At 36.1% G+C, this 25,442-nt stretch overlaps 1 protein-coding gene across 1 annotated transcript in view; it reads left to right on the top strand.

Annotated features, from left to right (window-relative positions):
* ADCY1 (adenylate cyclase 1) overlaps positions 1-25,442 on the top strand; it is a 363,162-nt gene that overhangs the window by 308,895 nt on the left and 28,825 nt on the right. The window contains exons 13-14 of the mRNA XM_069095456.1: positions 646-902; positions 2,250-2,376. Of these exons, the coding sequence (XP_068951557.1) occupies positions 646-902; positions 2,250-2,376 (384 nt within the window). The remainder of the gene's footprint in view (positions 1-645; positions 903-2,249; positions 2,377-25,442) is intronic.

Here is a 25,442-nt window from a genome sequence, read left to right as displayed (position 1 = left end):
TCATGTAAAAGGGACATGGAGTTAACTGATAGAATGGTATGCTATGAGCATGTCCCAGAAGTAGAATAGATTTCACTGAGTGGAAAGGGTAACTGGTGCCAATCCTTGTTTCAGAGATGCAGGAGATTGGCATCATGGTGTAATGTGTATTTCTATATGTATGTTTGGTTTTGTGTTGGGGATGGGGAGGATGGGAGAGATATATACTCTAAGAAAAATGTGCTTACTATGAAACATTGAGAATATCAATCTATTTGAGCCTTATTTCCCTGATCTATAAAATAAGAATAATGGCATTTGCCCTATTGCCTCATCTGGTTGTTGAAAGAAACGTCCTTTGTAAGTCTTGAAGCACTAGATAAATATGAGTTCTTATTATTTTCCTGTCTCATCTGTGAAATATAGATAATATACAAGCTTACAGCACTGTTTTAAGGATCAAATGAGATAATATATGCAAAACTCATTGTAACCACATGAAATGTGAACTTTGTAAATAATCAGTTACAGCTAGATACCTATTCTAAATTAAAAACATTTTAACAGATAAGATACTAGGGCTGTGTTTGATGGTGTGTGTGTTCAAAATGGATTATTACTTTACAAGGCTTTCTTTTCTATATCCCTTTCTTCCTACTCTCCCAGGTGGGCTGCATGCCTTGGTCATGGAACACTAATTCCAGCAGGTCCTTAGTGATTATTTCTTCTGGAGGAATGAATAAGACAAGGAATGTCCTACCCTGTGACACAGCCCATCACACGTTCCTTTCCTGCATTGTGGGAACTTTGACGCTGGCAATATTTCTCCGTGTCTCTTCATTGCCAAAAATGATCCTTCTCTTTTTGGTTACAGTCTTGTATATACTTGTTTTGGAGCTCAGTGGGTACAGAAAAGCAGTGGGGTAAGTGAAATTACTGGAATATCACTAGGGGAGGAGGTCTAATGGGTCTCTTTGGAGGCTATCTGCCATTTGTCAATAATTCCAGTGTAGTTCCAACTCTTAAGACAATAGTTATTTTAAATTGATTTTTAGAAATTTTTGGCTCTGAATTTTTTCCTCCCCACCTCCCCCTGCCACATTGAGAAAGCAAGAAAAACAAAACCAATTACAGACATATACTATAGAGTCAAGCAAAACAAATTCCCCTATTATCCAAATTCCTCTCCCTTTCCCCTCCAGAAATAAAAAATGGCTCAATATGGACTCTGAGTCAATCACCTTTCCATCTGGAACTTGGTTCTATGTTTCACCATCCTCTGGAGTTGAGGTTTGGTCATTTAATTGATCATAGTTTCCAAGTCTTTCAGTTAAAAATTCTGATCATTGTAGTATCAAGGATTCCAAAGGACCAATGATGAATCAAATTTTCCATCTCTGTCAGAGAAGTGAGGACTTAGGGTGAAAAATGATAAGTTTATTTCTTGGACATGACAAATGCATGAATTTGCTTTACTTGACTGTGAATATTTATTATAAGTTCTTTTTCTTGTTCTCTTTCCTCCTCAACAGTGGGAGGGAAAGGAAGTAAGAGGGTGAGAATATATATTTGTTTAGTGAAAAAAATTAAAATAGAAAAAGGCAATGGCTTTATTGATACTCTAGTGTTATTCCTAAGGGGAAATATATTTTAGGAAAAAAAAATATCAAGTCTTCTTTCAGTATGTTGAAGGATTTTAAATTAAACTTCCTTAGTGATAAGGAAGAAAATGTATTTTGAAGGGTTGAGGCTTCTTTATTAAAATTAATATATTCAATATCTCTTCTATTTCTGCTTTACTATAAATATCATTTTCAAAAATAAAGCTAGATTTTTAAAACAATAAAAACAATTTTCAAGATGCTGTCATTCAGTGAGGCAGCCTCTTCCACTATCACCAATATAGTCTAAATTCTAAAAGAACAAATCAGTACTCTTAAGCAGTGACTAGCACATAGTTGGTGTTCAACAAATGTATTCTGACTGACCAAATTTTTACACATTAAAAAAATTAACCAGGGTATGTCCTTTTAAGCACAAAGTGACAAACTCAATGTGGATAAAACTGTTAAACCAGTGGAACATTGAAGGCCATTAAAAACATTTGAATCTTTGAATTAAGGAGAGTAGATTCTATCTATAATGTCTAGGAATAGGTATCTCCAGAGTAATTGCATTTATGATATTACTCAAAGAAGTTTTTTTTATATTAAGCTCAAGCATTGACCTCAGGAACTGATCACTAATTTGAGCTCGTCTTTTCTCCTAAGGGGTGGCACCTTTTACCTCCGTGGATATGAACCCATATTGGCTATTTTGCTATTTTCCTGTGCTCTGGCCCTTCATGCCAGGCAGGTGGACTTGAAGTTACGTCTGGACTACCTCTGGGCTGTGCAGGCAAGAAGCCCCTTTTCCTTTCCCTAGAAGTGTTTACCTATGACAAAACCATTGGCTAAAACCTTAGTCAAGAAAAGTAATAATTGGCTTTAAGCAAACAAAAACCATCACCAAGACAAAAAAATGGGGAAATAGACATAAAGAAATACAGTAATGGTCCTAGCACTTAAAAAATTGACATTCTAATGGAGATGATATGTAATTTACTAGATACATACAAGATGTATACAGAATAGATGGAAGGTAATACAACAGGAGCATCATTAGCAGCCTGGGGGAACAAGAAAAGCTTCCTGTAAAAGGTGGACTTTGAGCTAGTCATGAAGGAAGCCAGGAGAAATAAGAGAATAGAAGATTCCAAACATGTCAAATAGCCAATGCAAAGACATTCAAATGGGAGTTGTAATGTCATGCAAGGAACAGCAAGGAGACAAGCTTAGTTGATTATGGAAGGTGTGAAGGAGAGTAGGGTATAAGAAAACTTTAAAGCTAAGAAGGAATTAGGTTGTGAAGGATTTTAAAAGCCCAAATGAAGACTTTATAATTGACCCTGCAGGTAACGAGGAAACACTGGAGCTCACTGAGGGAAGATGATATGGTCAATGTTACACTTTAGGAAAATGACTTTGGCAGCTGCAAAGAGAATGGATTGCGGTGTAGAGAGGCTCAAGGAAGGGAGGACAAGTAGAGGATAATGGCCTATTCAGGCAAGAAGTGATGAGGGTTTGAACTCAAGTGGCTGTTTCATGCAGAGTAGGGGATATGGATGAGAGATACTGTAACATGATTTAGCAACAGATTAGATATGTAAAGTAAGAGTGAGGATTGAGATGGCACAGGTTGTGAGCTTGGTGACTTGGAAGATGAGTTATTATCATATTGAACATAATAGAATGAATATATATATATGCATACATATGTATATAATGTATTTTTTCTAATAACCTGAGCAAAAGCATGAGTCCTTAGACTTTGCTCATGCATAGTTACCATTTGCACTATGGAAAACATTAAAATGTAGACATGTGTAGGCTGTCGGAATGTCCTAACCTATTGCTAAATTCCCAGTCCAAATACTTGTCTGGTTAATGATTTCTTGAAATTTGATGAGAGGTTAAAGAATATATAAATAGATGTTTATATAATTACCTTCTCAACCTTTAACCAAAAGCCTAGGGATTTTTTTCCTGGCATCATTATCCTTTGAAATCCCTAATTATGTTACATGAATAACTTTGATATTTGGTGGCCCTTAGTGATGAATTCTTATTAATGCAATGCAAGAGTGCATAATGTGAATGCAATTACATGTTCTTGCAGTTTCCACTATTAATGTTCAGTGACTTTGACAAGAGCCATAATTTCATGCTATGGGCAAACTCTGGCTAGTCTTTATTGTTGTCCAGTCATGTCCAACTCTTCCTGACATTATGTGGGGTTTTCTTGGCAAAAATACTAGAGTGGTTTGCCATTTCTTTCTCAAGCTCATTTTATAAATGAGGAAAACTCAGAAAAACAGGGTTAAGTGCCTTGCCCAGGGTCACACAGCTAGTAAGCATCTAAGGCCAGAAAGAGGAGTCAGCCTGACTCCAGACTTGGCATTCAATCCACTGTGACACCTAGCTTCCTAAGACCTTAAAGATGTAGAAACATTTATGTGGCCCGGTATAGTTAGAGCAGTGAACCCTAAATCAGATTGACCTGAGCTCAAATCCTTTCCTGACACTTAACAGCTGTGTAACCCTGAGTAAGTCACTTAATTGTGTTCAATATCAGTTTCCTTATTTTTAAAATGGGATTAATAATAGCATCTAGCTCATATACTTGTGAGTTAGGTGCTGGCATTAATCAATTATTAACCATAAAATGCTTTATAAATACTAGGTATTATTAGTATTAGCATGGTCCTGGTGCTGGACTGGATTAGCTAAGATTAGATAGAACCATCACCAGGAGGGTGGTCATCAAGTGATGGATGTTTTTGGTCATGGAGCCTTCCTTGAGTGACAAAGACTAGAGAAATTTGTGGCTAGAAACCTCCTTCTCCCACCCCCACCCCAACAAAAAGTAAACAAAACACCTTTCACCTGGCAACCTGTCTTCATGATGTGTGAGCTGGTCCTCTTCTGACAGAACCAGTCCAAGACCCAGTAGAACCTGAAAGAACTTGCCCGTAGCTTAAGGACCCTTCTGGGCAGAGGAGAATTTAGTTGAAGAATATATGACAATGAGTGTTGAAATTATATGTTACTGATATTACATTTACTTGAGGCATCATTGTTTTAGTGTACTTTTTAAAAGTCAGCGTTAATTAGTCACAGGATTATAATACTAACTCTTTTTTTGTCACTTATTCAGTCCTTTAAGGGATTCACATTGCCCAGAGTTGTAAGGGGTATATGATCTGTTTCTCTGCTAATTGTCTTTATGGTATGATCTTTAATATTAAGGCTGTATGTCCATTTAGATGTATTGTGGAATATGAAGTAAAGGTGTTCATCTAAGCATGATTTCTGCCAGACTGCTTTCCATTTTTCCTTGCGGCTTTTATCAGATAAGGCATCCCCTTTTCCTTCCCCACCCCTGTCCTGGCCAGGTAATGGATGTTTTCTACATTATAAAACACCAGGTTATTGAGCTATGTTGTTTCTGTTTCTCTCTTGACTAGTCTGTTCCATCAATCTGTCTCTACATTTTAACCATTACCAGATGGTTTTGTTGACTGCTGCTTTATAATACAGTTTAAGATTTCTGAGTGCTATTCCCTCTTTGTCCTTAACTTCTTTTCATCATTTCCCTTAATGTTCTTGATCTTTTGTTTTTCCAAATGAATTCTAGTATGATTTTATCCAATTCTATATAGTGTTTTTTTGTTGTTCAGTTATTTTTCAGTCATGTCTGACCCTTTGTGATCCCATTTTGGGGTTTTCTAGGCTAATATACTAGAATGGTTTGCTATTTCATTCTCCAGGTCATTTTACAGATGAGGGAAATTTAGGCAAACAGGGTTAAGTGACTTGCCCAAGGTCATATAGCTAAAAAGTATCTGAGGCTGAATTTGAACGCAGGTCTTCCTGATTCCAGGTCTGGTATGCTATCCATTGCACCACCTAGCTGCCCTCTATAAAGTATCCCCTTGGTAATTTGATTGTTATAGTCTTAAAATTCTAAATTAATTTTGGTAGTAATGTCATTTGGCTTAGACATGAGTACTGAGTATTACTCCAGCTAAGTTGTTCTTTATTTCTTTAAAGGCTATTTTCTAGTTGAATACATACAAGTTTTTTTTCTGTGTGCTTTGGTAGGACAATCCTCAAATATTTTATGCATTTTGTAGCTATTTGGAATGAGATTTCACTTTTGATGATGTTTCTTGTGTTTTGTGATTATTATATAGAAATGGTCTTGATTTGGAGGGATTTCTTTTGTATCATACAACTTTGCTGAAACTACTAATTGTCTCAATCACATCCACTTATTTTCCAAGAAAAGGACTAGGATTTTCCAAGTAAACCATCATATCAGCAGCAAATAGAGAGAGTTTTAGTTCCTCTTTACCTATATTTATACTTTACCTATAATTTCTTCCTCTTATTTCACTGTTGGTGCTAGCATTTTGAGAACTGTCTCAAATAATAATGGGAAAAGTAGGCATCCTTTCTTCTCTCGTGTATTTCTTAGAAAAGGTTCTAGTGTATAACCATATTTGTCTTTGGTTTTAGATATAGGCATGATAGGATATTTTAAAAGATTCATCTCAATAAACAATACACAATTTATTGTATTTTGTCATAGGCTTTTTTGCATCTATTGAAATGATCATGCAGTTTTGGACGTTTGGGTTTTTTATATTATTAATTATGTTGACTGTTTTCCTAATTATGAACTATCCTGGCATCCCTGGAATACATCCCACTTGGTTATAATGAATGATTTCTTGGATAAATAACTGTAGTCTCTGAGAGCATTTTGTTTAAAATTTTAGAGTCAATGTTCATTAGTGATATTAGCCTATAGTTTTCTCTGTTTTATCTTTCCCAGGTTTAGGTATTAGGACTATATTTATCTCATAAAAGCATTCTGTCAGAATGCTTTTGTTCTCATTTTTTTAGAGTAATTTGTGAAGTTTGGGTACTAACTGTTTAAAATTTTGATAGAATTATCCTGTGAGCTCATCAGAACCAGGAGTTTATATTTCCTTTTGTAGCTCCTTTGCAACTGGATTTATTTCCCTTTCTGAGGTTGGGTTTTTCAGGATCTCTTTCTAGTCTTTTGATAATTTCAGTATTTTATATTTTTGAAGACATTTTGCTATTTCTTTTGGCTTCATAGTTTTGTTAGCATATAAGTATGCATAGTATGTTCAGATTATTCATTTTATTTCTTCTGGTTTTACTGTGATTTTACCTTGCTCATTTGATATTTTATTGATTCTATTTTCTAACAGATTATATGAGAGTTTAAATTTTATTAATCTTATTGAAGAACCAGCTTTTAGTTTTATTCATAATTTCTATTTTTATGTCCAATATTATCTATTTCCCCATCTCATTTTTTATATCTAATCCTTTTAGATTTGCTTATTTGTTGGATTTCTGAATTTTCAAATACATATTCAATTCATTAATCCTTTCTTTTTCTGTTTTGTTAATGTATGTTTGTAAGGATAGGATTTTTCCCATGAGGATTGCCTTAGTTGTCTCCCAGAAATTTTTGCTATATTCTTTCCACTTTTATCATTTTCTCTTTTATAGCTATTGTTTCAGTGATTTTTCTTGAACATTTTTATTATTTAGAATTCCATTGTAAAGTTTCCATTTCATTGGGATCTTGTGTTTGTGGTCCCTGAACCAGTTATGATTCTTATCGCATTATGATCTGTAAATCGTATGTTATCATATTCTTCCTTTTTATATTTGTTTGCAATATCTCTATGACATGTTATATTGTCAATTTTTGTAAGGGTTCTATGTGCTGCTAAGAAACATATATTTTTTTGCCGACCCATTCAGAATATGAAGTATCTTTTAACTCTAATTTCTCTAGGAAATTGTTCAGTTCCTTATTTCCCTTTTGTTTATCTTTCTGATGGATTTACCCAAAACAGAGAAAGAGGTATTGAAGTCTCCTATTTAACTCTTTATGTTTTCTTGTAGCTCAGATAATGTTTTTGTTGTTGTTGTTTTAATGATTTTGGATACTGGGCACTTGGGGCATGTAAAGCTTATTACTGATGTTGCTTTATATACATCATCTCATCTCAGTTAAGCCTCACAAGAATCCCATGATAACAAGAGTTCTTAAACTTTTTTGTGTTATGAACTTCTTTCATCATTCAGTGAAACCTATAGTCCCCTATTAGATTTTTTAAAAATCATAGTTTAAAGAAATGTTAAATTTTAATTAGAAGTTAATAAAAGTAAAGATATACTTTTTCCTTCTTTCAAGTTCACTGACTCTCTGAAATCTACCAATGGAGCAGCACTCTGTGGATCCTAGGGTAAATAATGCATGTACTAGAGATGTCATGATTCCCATTTTATAGATGAAGGAAACTAATACTTAGCAATAGTAAGTGACTTATTCAGTTAAATAGCTGGTAAGTGTCAGTGGCAAGATTCAAACCCAGGATTTGTTGACTCCAATGCCAGCATATTATCCACTTTGCTACACCATCACTTTTGAATGCAAAATGACCTTCTGAATTGTTAGGAATGGATGGATGGGCAATGAATATTTCTTAGAATGTCAAACCAAGTAAAATGGGTAAGTTCTCTAAACTGATTTTTTAAAAATGCATTAGTATTCTGGTTCATAAATTCTGATACCACATTTCCTAGAATATACTGGCTGATGTTGTGACCTACCATGGAAGCAGGACTAGATTGCCCAGAGTACAGTTGGCATATTTTCCCAAGGTCATGCAATGGGGTGACCTGCAGTTTAGAGACTCTTCTGGGGTAAAGTGGAATGATGCAGTAACCAGTGGGTCCTGAAATCCCTGGCATCATGATAACCTGCCTGGCTTATTTTGTTGAGGTCATCCAAATAGGGATAGAAACTAGAGCAGATCAAAATCAATATATTTGTGTGTTTGTTGTTGTTGAAAAAAATCTCTTCATGAGATGGGGGAAAATACCCCAAAATAATATACAAATATGATTTTAATTTAGTAAACCTTAAGGCTCAGAGGAGATCAGTACAGAAAAAGGAGTCTAAACTCCTATTCTAGCATAGTTGATGTACCAAAGAACATGATCTGATCAGAAATATTATTCCTTCAGCAGTCATTTATAAGAAACTACTGTGAGAACAGTATGCTTTGGAATTGATCGAGATACAAAATTTAGATGAAACCTGGTCTTTATGCTCATTGACCTGACTGTTGAGTAGAAAGATAACCCACAAACATACATGACTATTCTGGCACTGTTATGAAGGATATATTGGATGGTGGGAACAAGGGATGCAGGAAAACATAACAAAGTTACTATAATAATTCAGGCAAGTAGTAATGCACAACCCATACCACAGTCACTTAATTTCTCCATTTTAAAGATGAAAGATTGGACTATCATAAGATTCAGTTAGTCAAACATTTATTAAGTGCTTACTATATGCCAAATACTAAACTAATGCTAGGTATACAAAGACAATTGTGAAAAAGTCTTTCCCTTCAAGAGATTACACTCTAAATGGTGTAGAGGGGTGGGAGGGAACAACATGCATGTATAAAAGTATACACATTATATAAGCTAAATAAGAGGTGGTTAAAGGAGGGGGGTAATTTGGAGAGGGGCAACAGGAAAGGCTTTAAATAGTAAGTGGTACTTAACCTGAGTTTTAAAGGAAACTAGAGATTCCAAGAGGCTGAGATGCAGAAGCACGTTGTAGTCATTGGGACAGAAGAGATGGTATCATTTGTAGGGAACCAAGAATAGGCCAGCATGGCTAGAAAGAGAACATGGAGAGGGGTAATGGGTAAGAAGACTAGATATTTAGGAAGGAGTTTTATTTTGAAGACCTTTAAGTATCTAATAAAGGAGTTTATATTTGCTCCTTGAGTCCATAGAGGGTTTTTTTCTGTTCAGTTTTTGGTTTTTTTTTTTTTTGAAGGGGATGATGATAACCTGTTTAGACTGATATTTTAGGAAGAAATTACTTTAATGGTTATGTGAACAATTAATTGGGGTAGAAAGAGGCTTGAGACAGGTAGATTGAATATGAGACTCTTAAAATAATCTAGATGAGAGGTTATGTGGCCCTGAACTGGGGTGGTTGTTCTGTGCATGGAGAGGAGAGACCATACATGCCAGAGGGATGTTGAAAATATAGAATGGACCAGTTATAGCAATTAATTGGATATTTAGGGTGAAAAATAACAAGGGCTTAAGGATGACAACCAAGTAACAAGTCTAGTGGCTGGGAAGATGGGAGTACCCTAGGAGGAAATAGACAAGAAAAGCTCTCAGAGTTGGAAGGGACGTAGGAATCTACTTAGCCCAACCTTAAAAAGACCTTGAGAAGCTAGCTTTCCTGGAGTCAAGAAGACCTATCTGGTGTTAGATATTTACTACTGGGCAAGTGACTTAACCCTGGTTGCCTCAGTTTTCCTGAACTGTAAAATGAAATGGCAAACCACTCAAGTATCTGAGCAAAACAAAACAACAAACCAAACTGAAAACAAAACAAAACAAAATAAAACCCAAATGGGGTCATGAAGAGTAAGACACAACTGAAATGGCTGAAGGACAAAGGAAGAACCTTAGGGATTCTAGAGTACAACCCCCTTGTTTTACTCTAAGGAAACTGGCCCAAAGGGGCTAGGTGACTTTGCCAGGGTCACACAGGTAGCAAGTATTTAGGCAGGTTTTGAACTCCTCCTAACTTCATATCCAGGATTCTATTCACTATATTGCCACAGTCCCTCAAATGAACTACCTGAATAAGAATGTCCTCAATGTCATATGAAACAAGGTCATCTGGCCTGAAATCATCTCAGTGGTCTGTCTAGTTCTAACTCCTAAGATCCCATATACTGGCAAATTTCCAAATGTATGTTTGTATGACAAATTTTAATAATAGTACTCATTAAGTAGCTACCCTTCATATAAATTTTAAATTACATCTAAAGTAATTCGACAAATTCATTTGACTTATCAGACTGATAAGTATCCAAATTATTGAGTGTTTATCTAAAGCTCTTCATAATCTCAGAAGTCCAAGAAATTAATGAAGGACTCTCCAAAGTAGTGATATCTATGAAATTTCTTTGCTTTCAATTATGTCATGAATTATTACCAATGGAAAAAAAAAGTCAATTGTGATTTTATTCCTAGCACTATCTTAAAACTCTAATTCAAAAGTTTGTTACTGAGGTTCCAGAGCATTCAGAAGCCTATAGGATCAAGAGCTAGAAGAAAATTTGGCAATCATGCAGTCCGTCCTCTTATTCTACAGATCAGAAAACTGAGACTTACCTAGAAAGGTAAAATTGTTGGCCTCGTGTCACATAGGTAGTAAGCAAAGCCATAATTCAACCCCATGTCTTTTTTTTTGTCCTTTTGTTTTTGGAGGGGAGAGGGCAGGGCAATTGGGGTTGAGTGACTTGCCCAAGGTCATACAGATAGTAACTGTTAAGTACCTGAGGCCAGATTTGAACTCAGGTTGTCCTGACTCCAGGGCTGGTGTTCTATTCACTGCACCACCTAGCTGCCCCTCAACCCCATGTCTTTTGACGTGACCTCTGAATCTAGGCCTCTTTCTGGTATGTCACATTGTCTTGGTTAACTGAAACCAAACACAAATTTCCCATTAATAATTGCCAGTCATATTTAGTCCTTTTATTTTCTTCAAATAAACATTTATAAACATTTTGATGAAAGAAGTAGGTGGGGAGGGCAGGATGTAGAGTCAGGTAATTTTGGAAATGTTGAGGTAATTTATTTTAGATTACTTTTGGAGTAGAAGATGGTTACTGTGAGACAGTTTAATATAGGATATTAGAAAGGTGTTCGCAGAGTTATAAAAACTTGGGTTCAAGTCCTGATTCTGGCATAGACTGTATGATTCCAAGGCAAGTCTCTAAGACTATAAATTGCCAAGCAGGTACTAACCTTCATTGGTAGAGGGCATTTCCTAACTGGGAGCTCTTTCTACCAATAGAATCATTGGTCTAATTCTGCCCTACTTCAAATTTTTTTTTGAAGTTAAATATATTATTAGGTAAAAGACACACACACAGAACTTTTACATATATAACTCACAATACTCAGACTAACCACTAATTTACTAATTCCTGCTCTGTTTTAAATTAGAAAGAAATTGAATCGATCGAAAGGGAATGAGGCATTTTGTAACAAGGACAAGAAAAAGAGATGGTGTATCTAGATTTACCAAAGCATATATAATTCCTCAATTCATATGTAATTTGGGCCTCAAAATCAAAACATATAATGCAACACTACATGGTGTAATGCGAATGTAAATTTGGAATATCTTCCCTGCCCCTAGGCTAAAGTGCACCTGAAGCCTGGGGTGGGAGGCTTGTTTTTCAGTAGATACTTCTTGATTGGCCAGTGAGTCAATAAGGTTGTTTCATTCTCTGAGCCAGGAGAAGGCTATATAAGCCCTGATGTGTAGCTTTGTTTTGGGACTCACTTTGAGAAGTGTTCTGTGATTTGATCTGAATTCTGGGAAGCCGTTGTTGAAAGTCCCCCGGATTTGAAAAACCCAGATGTGGAAACCCAGATGTTGACTGGGTATGGATGTAATGGTTGGACAGTTTGGAAATCTGTCTACTTGATCTGTTTCTCTGACTTGATAATTCTGTCTGTGTATTCTGAAGTTTGGGGTGCTGACCATTTTCCCCTGAACAAGGTAAACGATATATGTCTGACTGATTAACGTAAGCTTGTTAACCCATTTTGAGTTGCTTTCCTTTATCAAAGCAGATCCAAGAACCTGTGGTAGCAGCAAACCCTGAGGACGCCGGGGTGCTTGCTGCTGCACATGGATAATGTTTATCAAATTTATAGATTCGGGGATTTATTATGTTATGTGTATGTGGAGCCCATGCCAACTTGGACAGGGCCAAACAGAAAAAGTCTGGTTTTATTAGCTGATGGATTTGTGAAGAAGTAGAGGATTATTGTTTGGTTGTTCAGTCTGAACTAGAATGTTAAAAAAAAAGTCATCACCCTTCTTACTTTGAGATATTCCCTTTTCCAGCCATCCTGTTGTAGGTAATGACTCCCTCTTACAAAATTATTCCTACTTTTCTGTACTTCTAAAAGTCTTGAGTAAGCCAAGGAATATATTCTGTCATACCAGATTTTCTCCAGATTCTTCACTCAGAGAATTCTTCACTCCAGAAAGTTGCATAGGATGTTTCTACACTAGTAATATCAGCAAATAATAGCTGACTTGCTATCTCCATAATACTTCAGAATTTACAAAGAGCTTTCTGCACTATAATCAGTTCATCAGCATTTATGAAATCACCTCTGTGGGCCAGATACTTTGCTTAATGCTGGGATTACAAATTAGAAAAAGAGAGTACTTGCCCTCAAGGAGCTTACAATCTAATGGTGAAAGACACCATATAAAAGGAAGCTGAAAAGTGGGTGCAGGAAGAGAAAAGAGGGCCACCGGGGATACCTTTCATGGGGGCATGATGCTATATGGCAGGAAACCAAGCAGAGCCACTAAAAACAGAGAGTTACCAGAAAAGTCCTAAGTCTTCTATAATGGAAGGCATTGGGGAGAATTTATTGCTCCATCCTTCAGCCTTTTAATCAAAGAGAAGGGGCAACTGAGAAAGTTTAGAAGGTGATGAGTATCCAAAACTGAGTCAATCTACATGGCGATGAAATTTCAGGTGATCAGTTTATTCTAGGGGAGGCATGATGTTTTTTCCATGGAGTGGAAGCCAAGCAAAGCTGGTGATGGAAAATCTATACTATATTTCATTGAATTCCCACAACAATGCTGTGAAGTAATTAGTTCAAGCATTATATTAGGACAGGGATAGGGACCATATTGGATCTGTGATTTCTTTTGTATAGGAAAGGTCCAGCTGTGGAAATTCCTTCTACCAACAAGGGCTAGAATCTTCCCAGCAATTTAGAATAGGTAAGTCACTTGTCCAAGGTCACATAGCCAGTATGTGTCAAAAGTGGAACTTGCATTCAGGTCTCCCTTTCCCCAAGTCCAGTTCCCTATCCTTTGGGCCACACTGCTGTCTCAATTTTACAGATGAGAATACTAAGACTCAGAGAGGTAATTTAACCCTTCACATAGCTATTTCTTGACATAGCCAAAAACTGTACTCAGGTCTTTTGATTCTCATTTTTTCATTGCTTATTTCTCTGTAGACACTAAACTTTTTTTTTCTTCTGAAGCAATCTTGGTTGAATGACTTGCCCAGGATCACATAGTAAGTGTTTCAGACTGAATTTGAACTCAGGTCCTCCTGACTTCAGCACCAGTGTGCCATCCACTGCTGCCCCCATTGACTATTTTCAAAAGCTAACTTTATCCTCACTTTGAAATCCACTTGCCCCTCCTATAAATATTTATTACAGTATCTTTGGATTTATTATGATGGACTGAAAAGCTAAAAAAAAAAAGAAAAGAAAAAAAGAAACCCAAATTGATTGAGAGCTTCACTATATTTTGATCTTATTTACACAAGGGTTCATTAACCCTCAGTTCTGTTATCTTGGTTAATCCAGCCACTGTTGTGACATCATTGCAACAAATAACAGAACTCCTAGGGGACTGTTTAAACTTGAGTACAATGAACCTGGAGATAAAATAAATATGGAAAGTGTTTGCTTAGGTCCTTTGATTTCTTGGCCAGGAAGATATAAGTGCTTAATAGAAAAAAAGCAAAAACAAAACAAAAGAACTTTCCAGGATAGTGTAATCCTAAAGTTTCTATTTGGGGAGAAAACCAAGTAATTCATTTTGAATTTTTCCCTACTTTTGTATTGAATCAAAAGTCATGAAAAAAAAAACAATTTCCAAGTAGTTGGAAACACTAAAAAAATTCTGAATAAAAACTCTACTTCCCTGAAGAAAAGAAAACTGAAACCATATGTCAGGAACAAAATACAGAATTTACCGGTATATTTGGAAAGTAAATAAATAAGCTATAACCAGCTAATTGAAAAACGCTGCCCTAACAACAAGATGGGTTTGAGAGGATGAAGCGATGCTGGGGCCTGAAGGTCAACAAACCAAACTTCCCTCTTTAGGAAAGAAATGTCATTGTGAAAACTTTGTCTTTAAGTCCTGTTAATGGGATATCTCTTGAAGTAGATGGGTAAGGCAGAAAGAGTACTGAATTAGAGTTAAAAGAGCTGACCCCCCCAATATCAGGAAGTTCAGTGGTCTTTCATCCCTTCCTTTTTCATCAGTTTGAACTTGGAGAAGTCACTGTAGTGGAATCTACATGGAGATGTCCCTTTCCCCATAAGCAGTTGGAGGGGGGTGGAGGGAGAGATCCTATCAGGACTGGAGGGGTCGTCGTGACTGATGTGACTGACTCCCAGCCAATTACAATTCATTGGTAGGGTATCCTTTATGTATGATGCATCATCCTCAAAGATGGACCTCAGAAGTTTCAGTATAAAAGAAATGATAGCAGCCATATGGGAATTCCCATTGGCAGAAGTCTTCAAGACTTATAAAGTGCTTTAATCTTTCCTTTTTGAGGTATATGATAAAGGAGCTGGGGACCAGACAGGTGGTCACATTTCCACAGCTTTCTGGCTAGTGAGTTTCAGAGATGGGGTTTGGACCCAGCTTCCTTCCTCTGTGTGCCGCTAATGTGTCCAGATAGGCAATAAAGCCTCAAATCTTCCCTTCTGCTCAGACCTGATGCCTCAGTTTCCCAGATTCACAAAAATGCCTCATCTCAGTGTCAAAGCTGTGACCAGTGCAGAGGGACATGCTGATAAATGCTTAGCAACCAGTTCTAAAAACAAATAATGATAATAATAGCTACCAATAGCTAACATTTATATAGTGCTTACAATGTACCAGGCACTGTGCTAAGTGCTTTCCAATTACCATCTCATTTAATCCTCACAACACTAGGAGTTAGAGGCTGTTATTATTGCCATTTTGTGGTTGAGAAAACTGAGGCCAACAACACTTAAGTGACTTGCCCAGGATCACATAGTTAGTAAATGTTTGAGGTTGGATTTGAATTTAGATCTTCCTGATTCTAGGCCTGGCACTCTAAATATATTCTTGACATACTTTTAAGTTTAATTTGTACAATTGACATTTTCTCTTTACTCTCTAAAGTCTAGAAAATCAAGAAAATAATCACAATCACTGATTCATAGCATTTGCAAATTTCTAAAGTGTAAATGTTACCACTGAAAATGGATTTCTAGAGAGCTGATAGGAGCTCCTTCTAGCACATATCTAACCTATTTGGGAATGATGGGGGGGGAGCCAGGAGGGAGTCTGAGCTTATGTCCCTCCCCAAGAGCTTTCCCTTCCCATCAGCAGGTCATCCTGGCCCAAAAGGTGGGGAGCAGCACCATTCGGCTAGCCTTTACACCATTCTGCTAGCCTTTACTATGAAAACTTTCTATTTATTCTCATATTTTGGTTCATGGCATCCATGCCCCTAAAACCATGGCATTTGTGTGCTGAGACTTTTTAGTGGCTCACTACACTAAAGCATCCTAGGAAAAAGAGGAACCCTAAATGCATGTTTCACTGGTTTCTCACTTTGGCTGCATTGGTAATTCTGATTGAAGTCCTTGTAGATCAGTCCACAAACCAGGTCAGCAGGGAAAAACATGGTGGAGAAGACCTCTTGAACCCTCCACTGATGGCTACCACAAGTTTTGTCATTAGATCTCTTTAGTTTTGACCTCCCCTGTGACTTGACAAGGTCAGATTCCAAATGGTTTAACATATTCGAAGCACTTTGCAAATCTTAAAGCACTATATCAATACTCTCCATTATAATCCTAAAAGCCATTGCTATTATCTTGAGCCCTCCAAGCCTTCTTATCTCCTATTACTCTTCTCCTTTCTGACTAGGATGAAATATAGCCAAACTATCACTTCTTTTGCTTTGGATTCTATGTTTCTTTTAAAGAAGCCTGAGATTACATTCACTTTTTTTAGCTTGTCATGCTTTTGACTTAGCTTGAGGTTTTATTTCATTAAAAACTCTAAATCTTTTTCATACTAATTTTTGTCTAACTGTAGAGCCTGTATTCTGTAGTTAAACCATTGATTTTTTTGGACTCACGTGTAGGATTTTACATTTATGTGAATAAAATTTCATCTTCAATTTCAGTCATTGGTCTAGCCCTGGAATTTTGTACTGGAGGTCTGTGAACTTGTCTCTTTAACCTTTTTTTTTTAAACAATCAGGGTTAAGTAACTTGCTCAAGGTTACACGGCCAGGTGTCTCTGGGTGGGTGCTAAGTATCTGAGCCTAGATTCGATCCCCAGGTCATCCCGACACTGGAGTTGGTGCTCTTACTTGCTGTGCTACCTGGCCACCCCTCTCTTTAACATTTTTATATATATATATATTTCAATATGATTGTGTTCCTTTGTAATCCTGTATATTAAAAAAAACATATTTCTTAGCAGGGGTCCACAGGCCTCACCAGACTGACAAAGGATGTCCGTGACACACAAAAAAGTTCAGAATTCCTGGTCTAGCCTAGTGACAGATCTTTGGAGGCTGATTCTGCTTTCTGCCATCTTAGATTACACCTCCCCACTTCATGCCACCTGCAGATTTAATAAGCATGAAGCCTGTGCCTTCATTTCTTTCTCTAAGATAGCCTAAGGTTTAGAATACTATTTATACCTTTGTGAAGAGAACCAAATCCCCAGGTAACATTGTGAAACAGGCAGTTTGTCTCTGGCTCTCTCACCTTTCAGATATTGTTTCTATCCCACATTTATTAGCCAGATTCATCGGCTTGAGACAATACGTTCCTAAGGAAGATTGTCTTTTAATAGGAGCCTCCTAAAAATAAAAAAAAAAACTTTCAAAAAGAGCTAATACTAACTAATTGTATTTCCAACTGATATCATAGGTATTCTGGGGGCAGAAGGGTGCAAGGTGAAAAAATCTTGTAAAGACTAGCCTAACTGTTTTAATTCATATCATGAAGGAAGAAAGTGTGGTCATGGTGCAGTAGAGGAAAACATCAGAACAGGAGTCAAAAGACAGATTCTAGTGCTGACTTTAACATTAATTTTCAGTATCCCTCACAGTGTAAGGGCCTTTATTCTATTATGTATAAAATGAAGATTTTGGTCACTAGATGATCTCTGAGGTCCCACTTTGTCACCAGTATTCTGTGGCTATGAGTTTTCTTCTTGGAAATAATGGGAGGATGAGGATCAGGGGTGTTATGTTTAACTGCCAGGCTTTCTAAGGGGGAAAATGCATTCACACAATTTTTAATATAATATTTTATTTTCCCAATTATAGGTTAAAACAATTTTTAAACTTTTTTTAAGTTCTGAGTTCCAAATTCTACCCCTTTTCTCTCTCCCTGCCCTCCCCCTTCCTGAGGGTGGTAAGCAAACTCATATAATTTATACATATGTTATCATATATAAAACATTTTCATATTAATCATTGGAAAGAAAGAAGGAAGAAAAATTGTTATTCTTCAGTCTGTATTCAGACAGTATCAGTTCTTTCTCTGGAGTCAGATAGTACGTTTCAGCATAAGTCCTTTGAAATTGTCTTGGATCATTGTATATCTAAGTCACTCATAATTCTTCATCATACCATATTGTTGTTACTGTGTACAGTGTTTTCCTGGTTCTACTTGCTTCACTTTATATCAGTTCATGTAAGTCCAGGCTTTTCTGAAACCATCCTTCTTGTCATTCCTTTTTCTTTTTTCTATTTTTTTTGGTAAGGCAATAGGGGTTAAGTGACTTGCTCAGGTTCACCCAGCTAGTAAGTGTCAAATGTCTGAGAACTGATTTGAACTCAGGTCTTCCTGACTCCAGGACTGGTTCTCTATTCACTGGCCACCTAACTGCCCCTTGTCATTTCTTATAGCACAATAATATTCCATCACAACCATTTACCACAAATTGTTAGCCATTCCACAATTGATGGGCATCCTCTCAATTTCCAATTTTCAGTCACTACAAAAAGAGCTCCTATGAATATTTTTGTACTAGTATCTTTTCTCCCTCCCTCTTTGGGATAAAGACCAGCAGTGCCTTGCTAGATCAAAGGATATGCACAGTTTTATAGCTCTTTAGCTGTAGTTCCAAATGGTTGGATCAGTTCATAACTCCACTAACAGATGCACACAATCTTTTAAGTTTAATCTGCAATATTAACTCTTTGAAAAACATGTATAATAAAAAACAATGTGAAATCAATCCATGATTTATAGATTACTGATTTCTGAGGCATAAATGCTGAAACTGAAAATGTAGCAACTGGTTCTGAAGAACTGGCTAGTACACACCTCTGAATGGATTTTCACTGATGTTCCCTGGTAGAAACAATGTGTATGCCTGGATGGTAAATTATATGTCATGGGAGAGTACTTCACCTTAAGAATATATATGTATGGTTAATCCTCATCAATCCTTTTTCTGTGGTGGTAGATGAACATTCTTAGATAACACCACATGGAGCGATATTTCCTTTATAATAAGTCAACAAGTCTCACACAGGCCTGATTTCAAGAAAATAAAATTTACAGTGCATAGAGCACCAGCCCTGGAGTCAGGAGGACCTGAATTCAAATTTGACCTCAGATACTTGACACACTTACTAGCCATGTGATTTCGGGCAAGTCACAATCCCAATTGCCCTCCAAAAAGTAATATATATATATATATATATATATATATATATATATATATATATATATATATATATATATATATATAGTCTAAAACTGAAATGTAGTATGAAATTGAAATTAATGTCAATTGAAGGGAAGTGGATAGCTATGGGGTAGGTTTGAGTGGGCGCAATAGACTGCAAAATAGGAAATAACAATAGAGAATTGATGGGTGTATGGTTATTCAAGAAGCAGAAGAAAAGAAAAAAGATGGGCTCAGTACAAGAGCATGCTTCATTGGTATCCTCATGATGTCAAGAAAAAAGCCAGGAAGTCTCAATGAATTCTGGGTAAACTACCCTTTGGTAAATTTCAGGGAGCTCAGTAGACAAGAGGGCAGACTTTGATATATTTCAGTCTCCACAGTAAGTATGGAGAGCATACTTACATCAATAAAATTATAAATTCATTAGTATATGGGGGGATAAATTAATATTTAAAATCTTTTATATGACCAAAAACTTGGAAATTTTTATCTGTAAGCATTTCTGGACTGAGTTACTCAGGGCAGGACTTTAAGCCTCTTCAGTTTAACTCAAAGGCTTTGCTAGTGAGTTCATTTCTCTGACAAATCTCTTCTCCTAAATCGTGCTGTTTCTTGAAGATGGAGGAAAAAAAGATAAAAGTATCTTATTGCACAGTTTCCTTGGAAATCCCCTTTGGAAAATACACTCAATTGCCAATGGTATTTTTCTGAGCCAAATGTCGGGAAAAGTGCTTATTTCAATTGCTGTTTGTATTCACACAGTATCTTATAGTCACATAGTTTCAGATCTTATTTGTGGTTCCCCTGCCCTCTTGTGGTTAAAAACTTACTGGAAAAGGTACAATTTTATTACGCCTTAGCCTTCTTTTCAGGTATATCTTGGAGGTTGCATAAAATTACCCATTCATAGGCAAAACTACTAAGTGCAATAGACCAGCACCAAGTTGATTACTCAAGAAAAAACAAACAAACATTAAAACTCAGATTTTATTCTATTCTAAAACTTAATGGTGCCATAGTGTGCCATATTAACAAGTGGACTGTTCAAGAAACACATATTTACATCCTGATCCCTATAACTTACTATCATGACCTTTAGCAAATTATTTTATCTCAGTGAACTTCAGTTTCCTCATCTGTAAAATGAGGGCATTTTAGATAGATGATGTCCATTCTTCCTTCCTATAAAACCTATAATACTAATTAAGAAGATAAGCTCTTGGGATGATGATGATAATGATGATAATGATAACAGCATTCATTTCACACTTTAAAATCTGCAAAGCACTTGATATAGATTAAAGTCTCAGTTCAACCCTATCAGGTAAGTACTATTGCTATTCTACCCATTTTAGAGATGGAAAAATGGAGACTCAGAGAGCTTAAGTGACTTGCCTATGCTGACACAGCAGGTAAATATCAGAAGTAAGATTCAAACCCATTTCTTCTTGACTCAAGTTCAAACTTCCAACTACTACAAGAGGAATATGGATTCAAGAGTACAATAGTTATCATGAACATTTTGTAAAATATTATATATTTGTGTTTGTATTATGTCTCTACTATAAGGTCAGTGACTAGATCTTAATGATTCCTCCATCATCTAGCACAGCACACTGTGCATGTGGTAGATGCTTAAACTTCATTGATGGATGGATGGATGAATGGATGAATGAATGAAATAGCTTCTATGTGGTAGATTAATTGCCCATCTTTATGAAGTTCCTTCTCCTTCTAATTTTGTTCTAGTTTCTTCCTATTCTTTTAGCTCTGTCTCTTTCACTCTCAATGGGCTAGTTTTACATTCTGATGGTTAATTTTCTTTTCAGTTTATGATCATTTAGAGTCATAGAAACTCAATTAACAACCCCTAGTGCTTACCCATGTCTGTCATGAGAGCACTCCACACCACTTCTCACCTTTAGTTCTAAGGGTTCCTTTTTATTTCTCTGTCAAACTGCTGCATTAAAGTGGATGTTTAATGTCAGTGGATAAACATTGAGCTTCAGCCTTATGACTGCATAGTCTTCATGGATATTGAGGGCTCTCTAATAAGTAATAAGTTGACTTTTACAGACATCTATGGAGAGGTCCTCTTTCCCTTCTCCCAGGTAAATAGTAGATAGAAGAAATATATTTCAAATACACATTTAGAATCCATTTCACTCCATAGTGGAGGCTGTTTACAAATAGACTTGAGTTTTGAAATGACCAATTTTAGGAAGCCTGTATTGCATTTTTTTTGGAGGCAGTCAGGGTTAAGTGATTTGCCCAGCATCATACAGCTAGTAAGCGTCTGAGATCAGATTTGAACTCAGGTCCTTTTGACTCCAGGGTTTGTGTTCTATCCACTGTGCCACCCAGCTGCCTCTCACCCCAAGTATTGGATTTTTAAAAGCATCCCAGTACTTCCCTAAGAAATGACATCTTTCTAAAAGATGGTCAGTTCAGAAAGAATGGTGAGTCATGCAATATCTAATTTCATCACATGCTTTCCAGATTTCTCCAAGGTTCAAAGGTGCTACAGGAGGCAAGCTGGGCCTTTGAATAGTGACCCATAAGGTGACCCTATGTAACACAATCACAGAATAGTCACTGATTCATGGAATATTTGGGTTGGAAGGACCTTCAGTGTCCACTTAGTCCAACCCAAACCTACATGAAATCCTTTTTCCAACACACCTGACAAGTGGTGATCCATCTTTTGCTTGAAGACTCTCAATGAGGAAACTCCCACTTCTTCTAAGGCAGCACATTTCCCTTTTGGAGAGCTTCAGTTACTAAGAATATTTTCTTGACATCAAACTCGAATTCACCTCTTTGAAGTTTGCACCTGTTGCTTCTAGATCTGCCTTCAAGGATCAAGCAAAACACAGTCCCTTTCCCCAGTGACAACTTCAAATGCTTAAGGATAACAAGCATGATTCAGAGTTTCAGTTTATTCTGAATTTCATCCTTTATTCGACATTATTTTAAAGACACATGTTGATTTCCAATCTCAGATTGCTTAAGAAATGTATGCCCTGACATCTAGCAAAAGAACTGGTAAATAGAAATGTGTGTAGAATGATTTTTACATATAATTACCTATTTATGTCTAATGGTAACTATCTCTAGGGCATGGGGAGAAGGAAGAAAAGAGAAGAAATTTACACAATAAATTTATTACATATCTAAAAGGAACGGCAGACTATATATAATAGATTTGCAATCATATTTTTTATTATTCTACTATGTTATGGAGATGCTTGTTTTATTTCATAAATTTTTTAAAAGAAAAAATTAAAAAAAAATAAATTTATGCCCTTGAACAAAAGGAAGAGAAAAAAGAGACATCTTGTCTGTGGCTTGGCACTGTTAAATTTTAATAGCAATCATTTTTTTTTAAAGCAGCATTCCCCTTTTGTGGGGGCGGGAAGTAGAGTCAGAAATGTAATAGATTTGCATTTCTTTTTTCATGGTGTCATGGAAAGAGCATTAGCCTAGGAATCAGGAAGGGTGATAGACACAACCCAGCCCAAGTTATGTTTAAACAATTTAAAATGTCAGTAATGGTGATGATGCTGATGGTGATGATTGGCATTTATTTAGGGTTTTGTAGTTATAAAGCACTTGGCATTCATCTTGGCTCTTGATCATAAATATCAGCCTCATGATATAAAATAATGTTCACATTTTACAGATGAGGAAACTGATGCTTAGAAATGTTGTCACTTGTCCAAGATAATACTGGCAGAATATGATGAGTTGGATCTGAAAGAAAATCTGATCTTCTAACTCCACATCTAGTACTTTCTGCTAAACTACAGTTGGCCTTTCCGTATTATTATTGTCCTCTTGAATAACCAGTAAAATTACTTTTTTAAAAGATGTTTTATTGGTATCTTCTGTTTTTACATAGCCCTTATTTCCTCCTATATCTCTTTCTTTTTCCCTTTCAAAAGACCAACTCATAACTTTTATTAAAGAAGATGAGACCAAAAAGAAAATCAGGAAAACCAATCAATTAAAAAAAAAAAACAAAAACCCCAACTATGACATTGTAAGCAATTTTCTACATCTACCCATCCTATTTCTACAAAGGAAGGAGGGAGAAGGTGGAGAGAGGGGTAACTCATATCTTCTTATTTCTCTTTTTGGGGGCCAAACATGGCCCTTACAATTTTGCAACATTAATTTTAAAAAATTATTTAGCATTCATTGTTCTTGACATTTCACATTATTGCAGTCATTGTGTATATCACTTTCTGGCTCTGTTTACTTCTCTTTGCATCAGTGTATGTATGTTTTTCTGTGCTTCTCTGTAGTCATCGTATTCTCACAACACAGTAATATTCCATTATAGTCATGTGCCACGATTTGTTTAGCCATTCCCCAGGATGGATATCAGTGTTATTTCCAGTTCTTTACCATCAAAAAAAGTAATCGAAATATTTTGGTGTATATGGAACCTTTCATTTTGTCATTGATCATTGGGCTATGTGTTAAAGTGAAATCTCTGAGTCAAAGTATATGAATATTTAGTAACTTGCATACTTCCAAAATATTAGCTTCTATGTAAAAAATAGCTTATTTGATTCTGAAACATTGGCTATTTCCTAGGGAAAAAAATAATAGGATTTTTGCTGCTATATACTAAAACTTTATGGACTGCTTCTGGCATGTAGCAATCACCTATCACAGAAATATCATAAATAAAAATTGTGTTCTTTTCTGTAGCAGTTAAATCTTGGTATGATGGCTTTTATAGATTTAAAGCAACAGGGGACTTAGTGTCCCTTAGGGTCATCTAGTCTCCTTGTTTTATAGATAAGGAACTGATGTCCCATAATTCTAGGACTGAAAGAGAGGAGGGAAAGGAAAGAGTCATTGTTTCTGTTTCGTGCTTATATAATTGAACCCCCTCCAGCCAGTTATATACTTTTTTGAGCTTACGAACTATTCTGACATATAATTTCAGCAGAAAAATATCAGGTGACACTGAAGCACTGGAAATTATGACAGCTAGAGCAAGCTATAGCCTTTAAAACTAGAAATAGAGAGTTATATTTAGAAATATATGCATTGGATGTCACCAAGGTAACATGTGCCTGGGACCATACAGTCCGGTAGAGAAAACGTCAAATAGACAGAGGATTGGAGCTGGCTCATGACTGAGTGCATATTGAAAGGCACATAGCCATTTCAATGCAAACAACACATTTCAGAATTGTAGCAGATTCCTTCCTTCTTCCCCCACAGTAATGACAATAAGACATATAGTTACCCTCTCTAAAGAAAGCAGAATTCCCCTCATTGTATTTTCTTTCCTTCTTTTTAAAAATTTTTGCCAAGAAGCAATACTACAGTTAAATAAGTTGTCTGATTACATTGTTTTTAAGTAGTGAAGAGGACTTCCTGGCAATTTTTCTGCCAGATGTTCTGTGTCTTCCTTATTCAGTCTTTCATTATATTTGGCACAAAGCTGCCTGAAGCCATTTCTTTTTTTCTTTTAAGTGTAGGTGAACATGTTGGTTATGTTATAAGTTCATTTAGAATGATGATTTTCATTGAAAGTAGTCTGTTTTCTGGCACTGGCACTGGCCTTGGTTGTATACAGTTGAGTAACTGAGAAACATTCTGTTGATTTGATGACATTTTATTAAGAACCTTTGAAGTCCTCAACCTTCTCTGTGTGTACTTGGTTTCGTTCAGCTACTTTTCCATAATTTGTTTCTTCAATATCATCATTAACTTAATCTACAAGCACATCTAGGATTGTGACGTTAGTTAGAATCAGATGTGAAAGTGCTCTCCTTGATGTCAAATACATTTTGTTATATAAAAAAAAAGATCCTTTGAAGTCTAGCCATTCTCACTAACAAGTGAGACAGCCTTTGCCATATTGGGTTTGAGATATGTGTTATGTCACTGATTTTTAACAAGTATTTCCAGTGAAACCTGAGATTTTGATTTTAAGAAAGTACTATGATGAAACTCTAGATTGGAAAAAAAAAGTGATTTCATTTAAGGTTTACATTATGAAGTTTGATGATAGCTATAATTTCTACAAGAGCAAGACATTGCATTGTTTTAATATTAGGAAAGCTTAGGCACTTTATCTCAATGCTAGAGAAAGACTAGCTAATGTCTATAAGGTCATGACTCATTCCCCATGACTGAATGAAAAAATTCTTCTATCCTAATGGGAACATAATCAG

The sequence above is a fragment of the Petaurus breviceps genome, unplaced genomic scaffold (assembly GCF_028583685.1).
Source record: "Petaurus breviceps papuanus isolate PSGF00001 unplaced genomic scaffold, PetGlider_PUasm1.0 227, whole genome shotgun sequence".
NCBI classification, from domain to species: Eukaryota; Metazoa; Chordata; class Mammalia; order Diprotodontia; family Petauridae; genus Petaurus; species Petaurus breviceps.
This window is presented reverse-complemented; position numbering and strand designations above follow the sequence as displayed.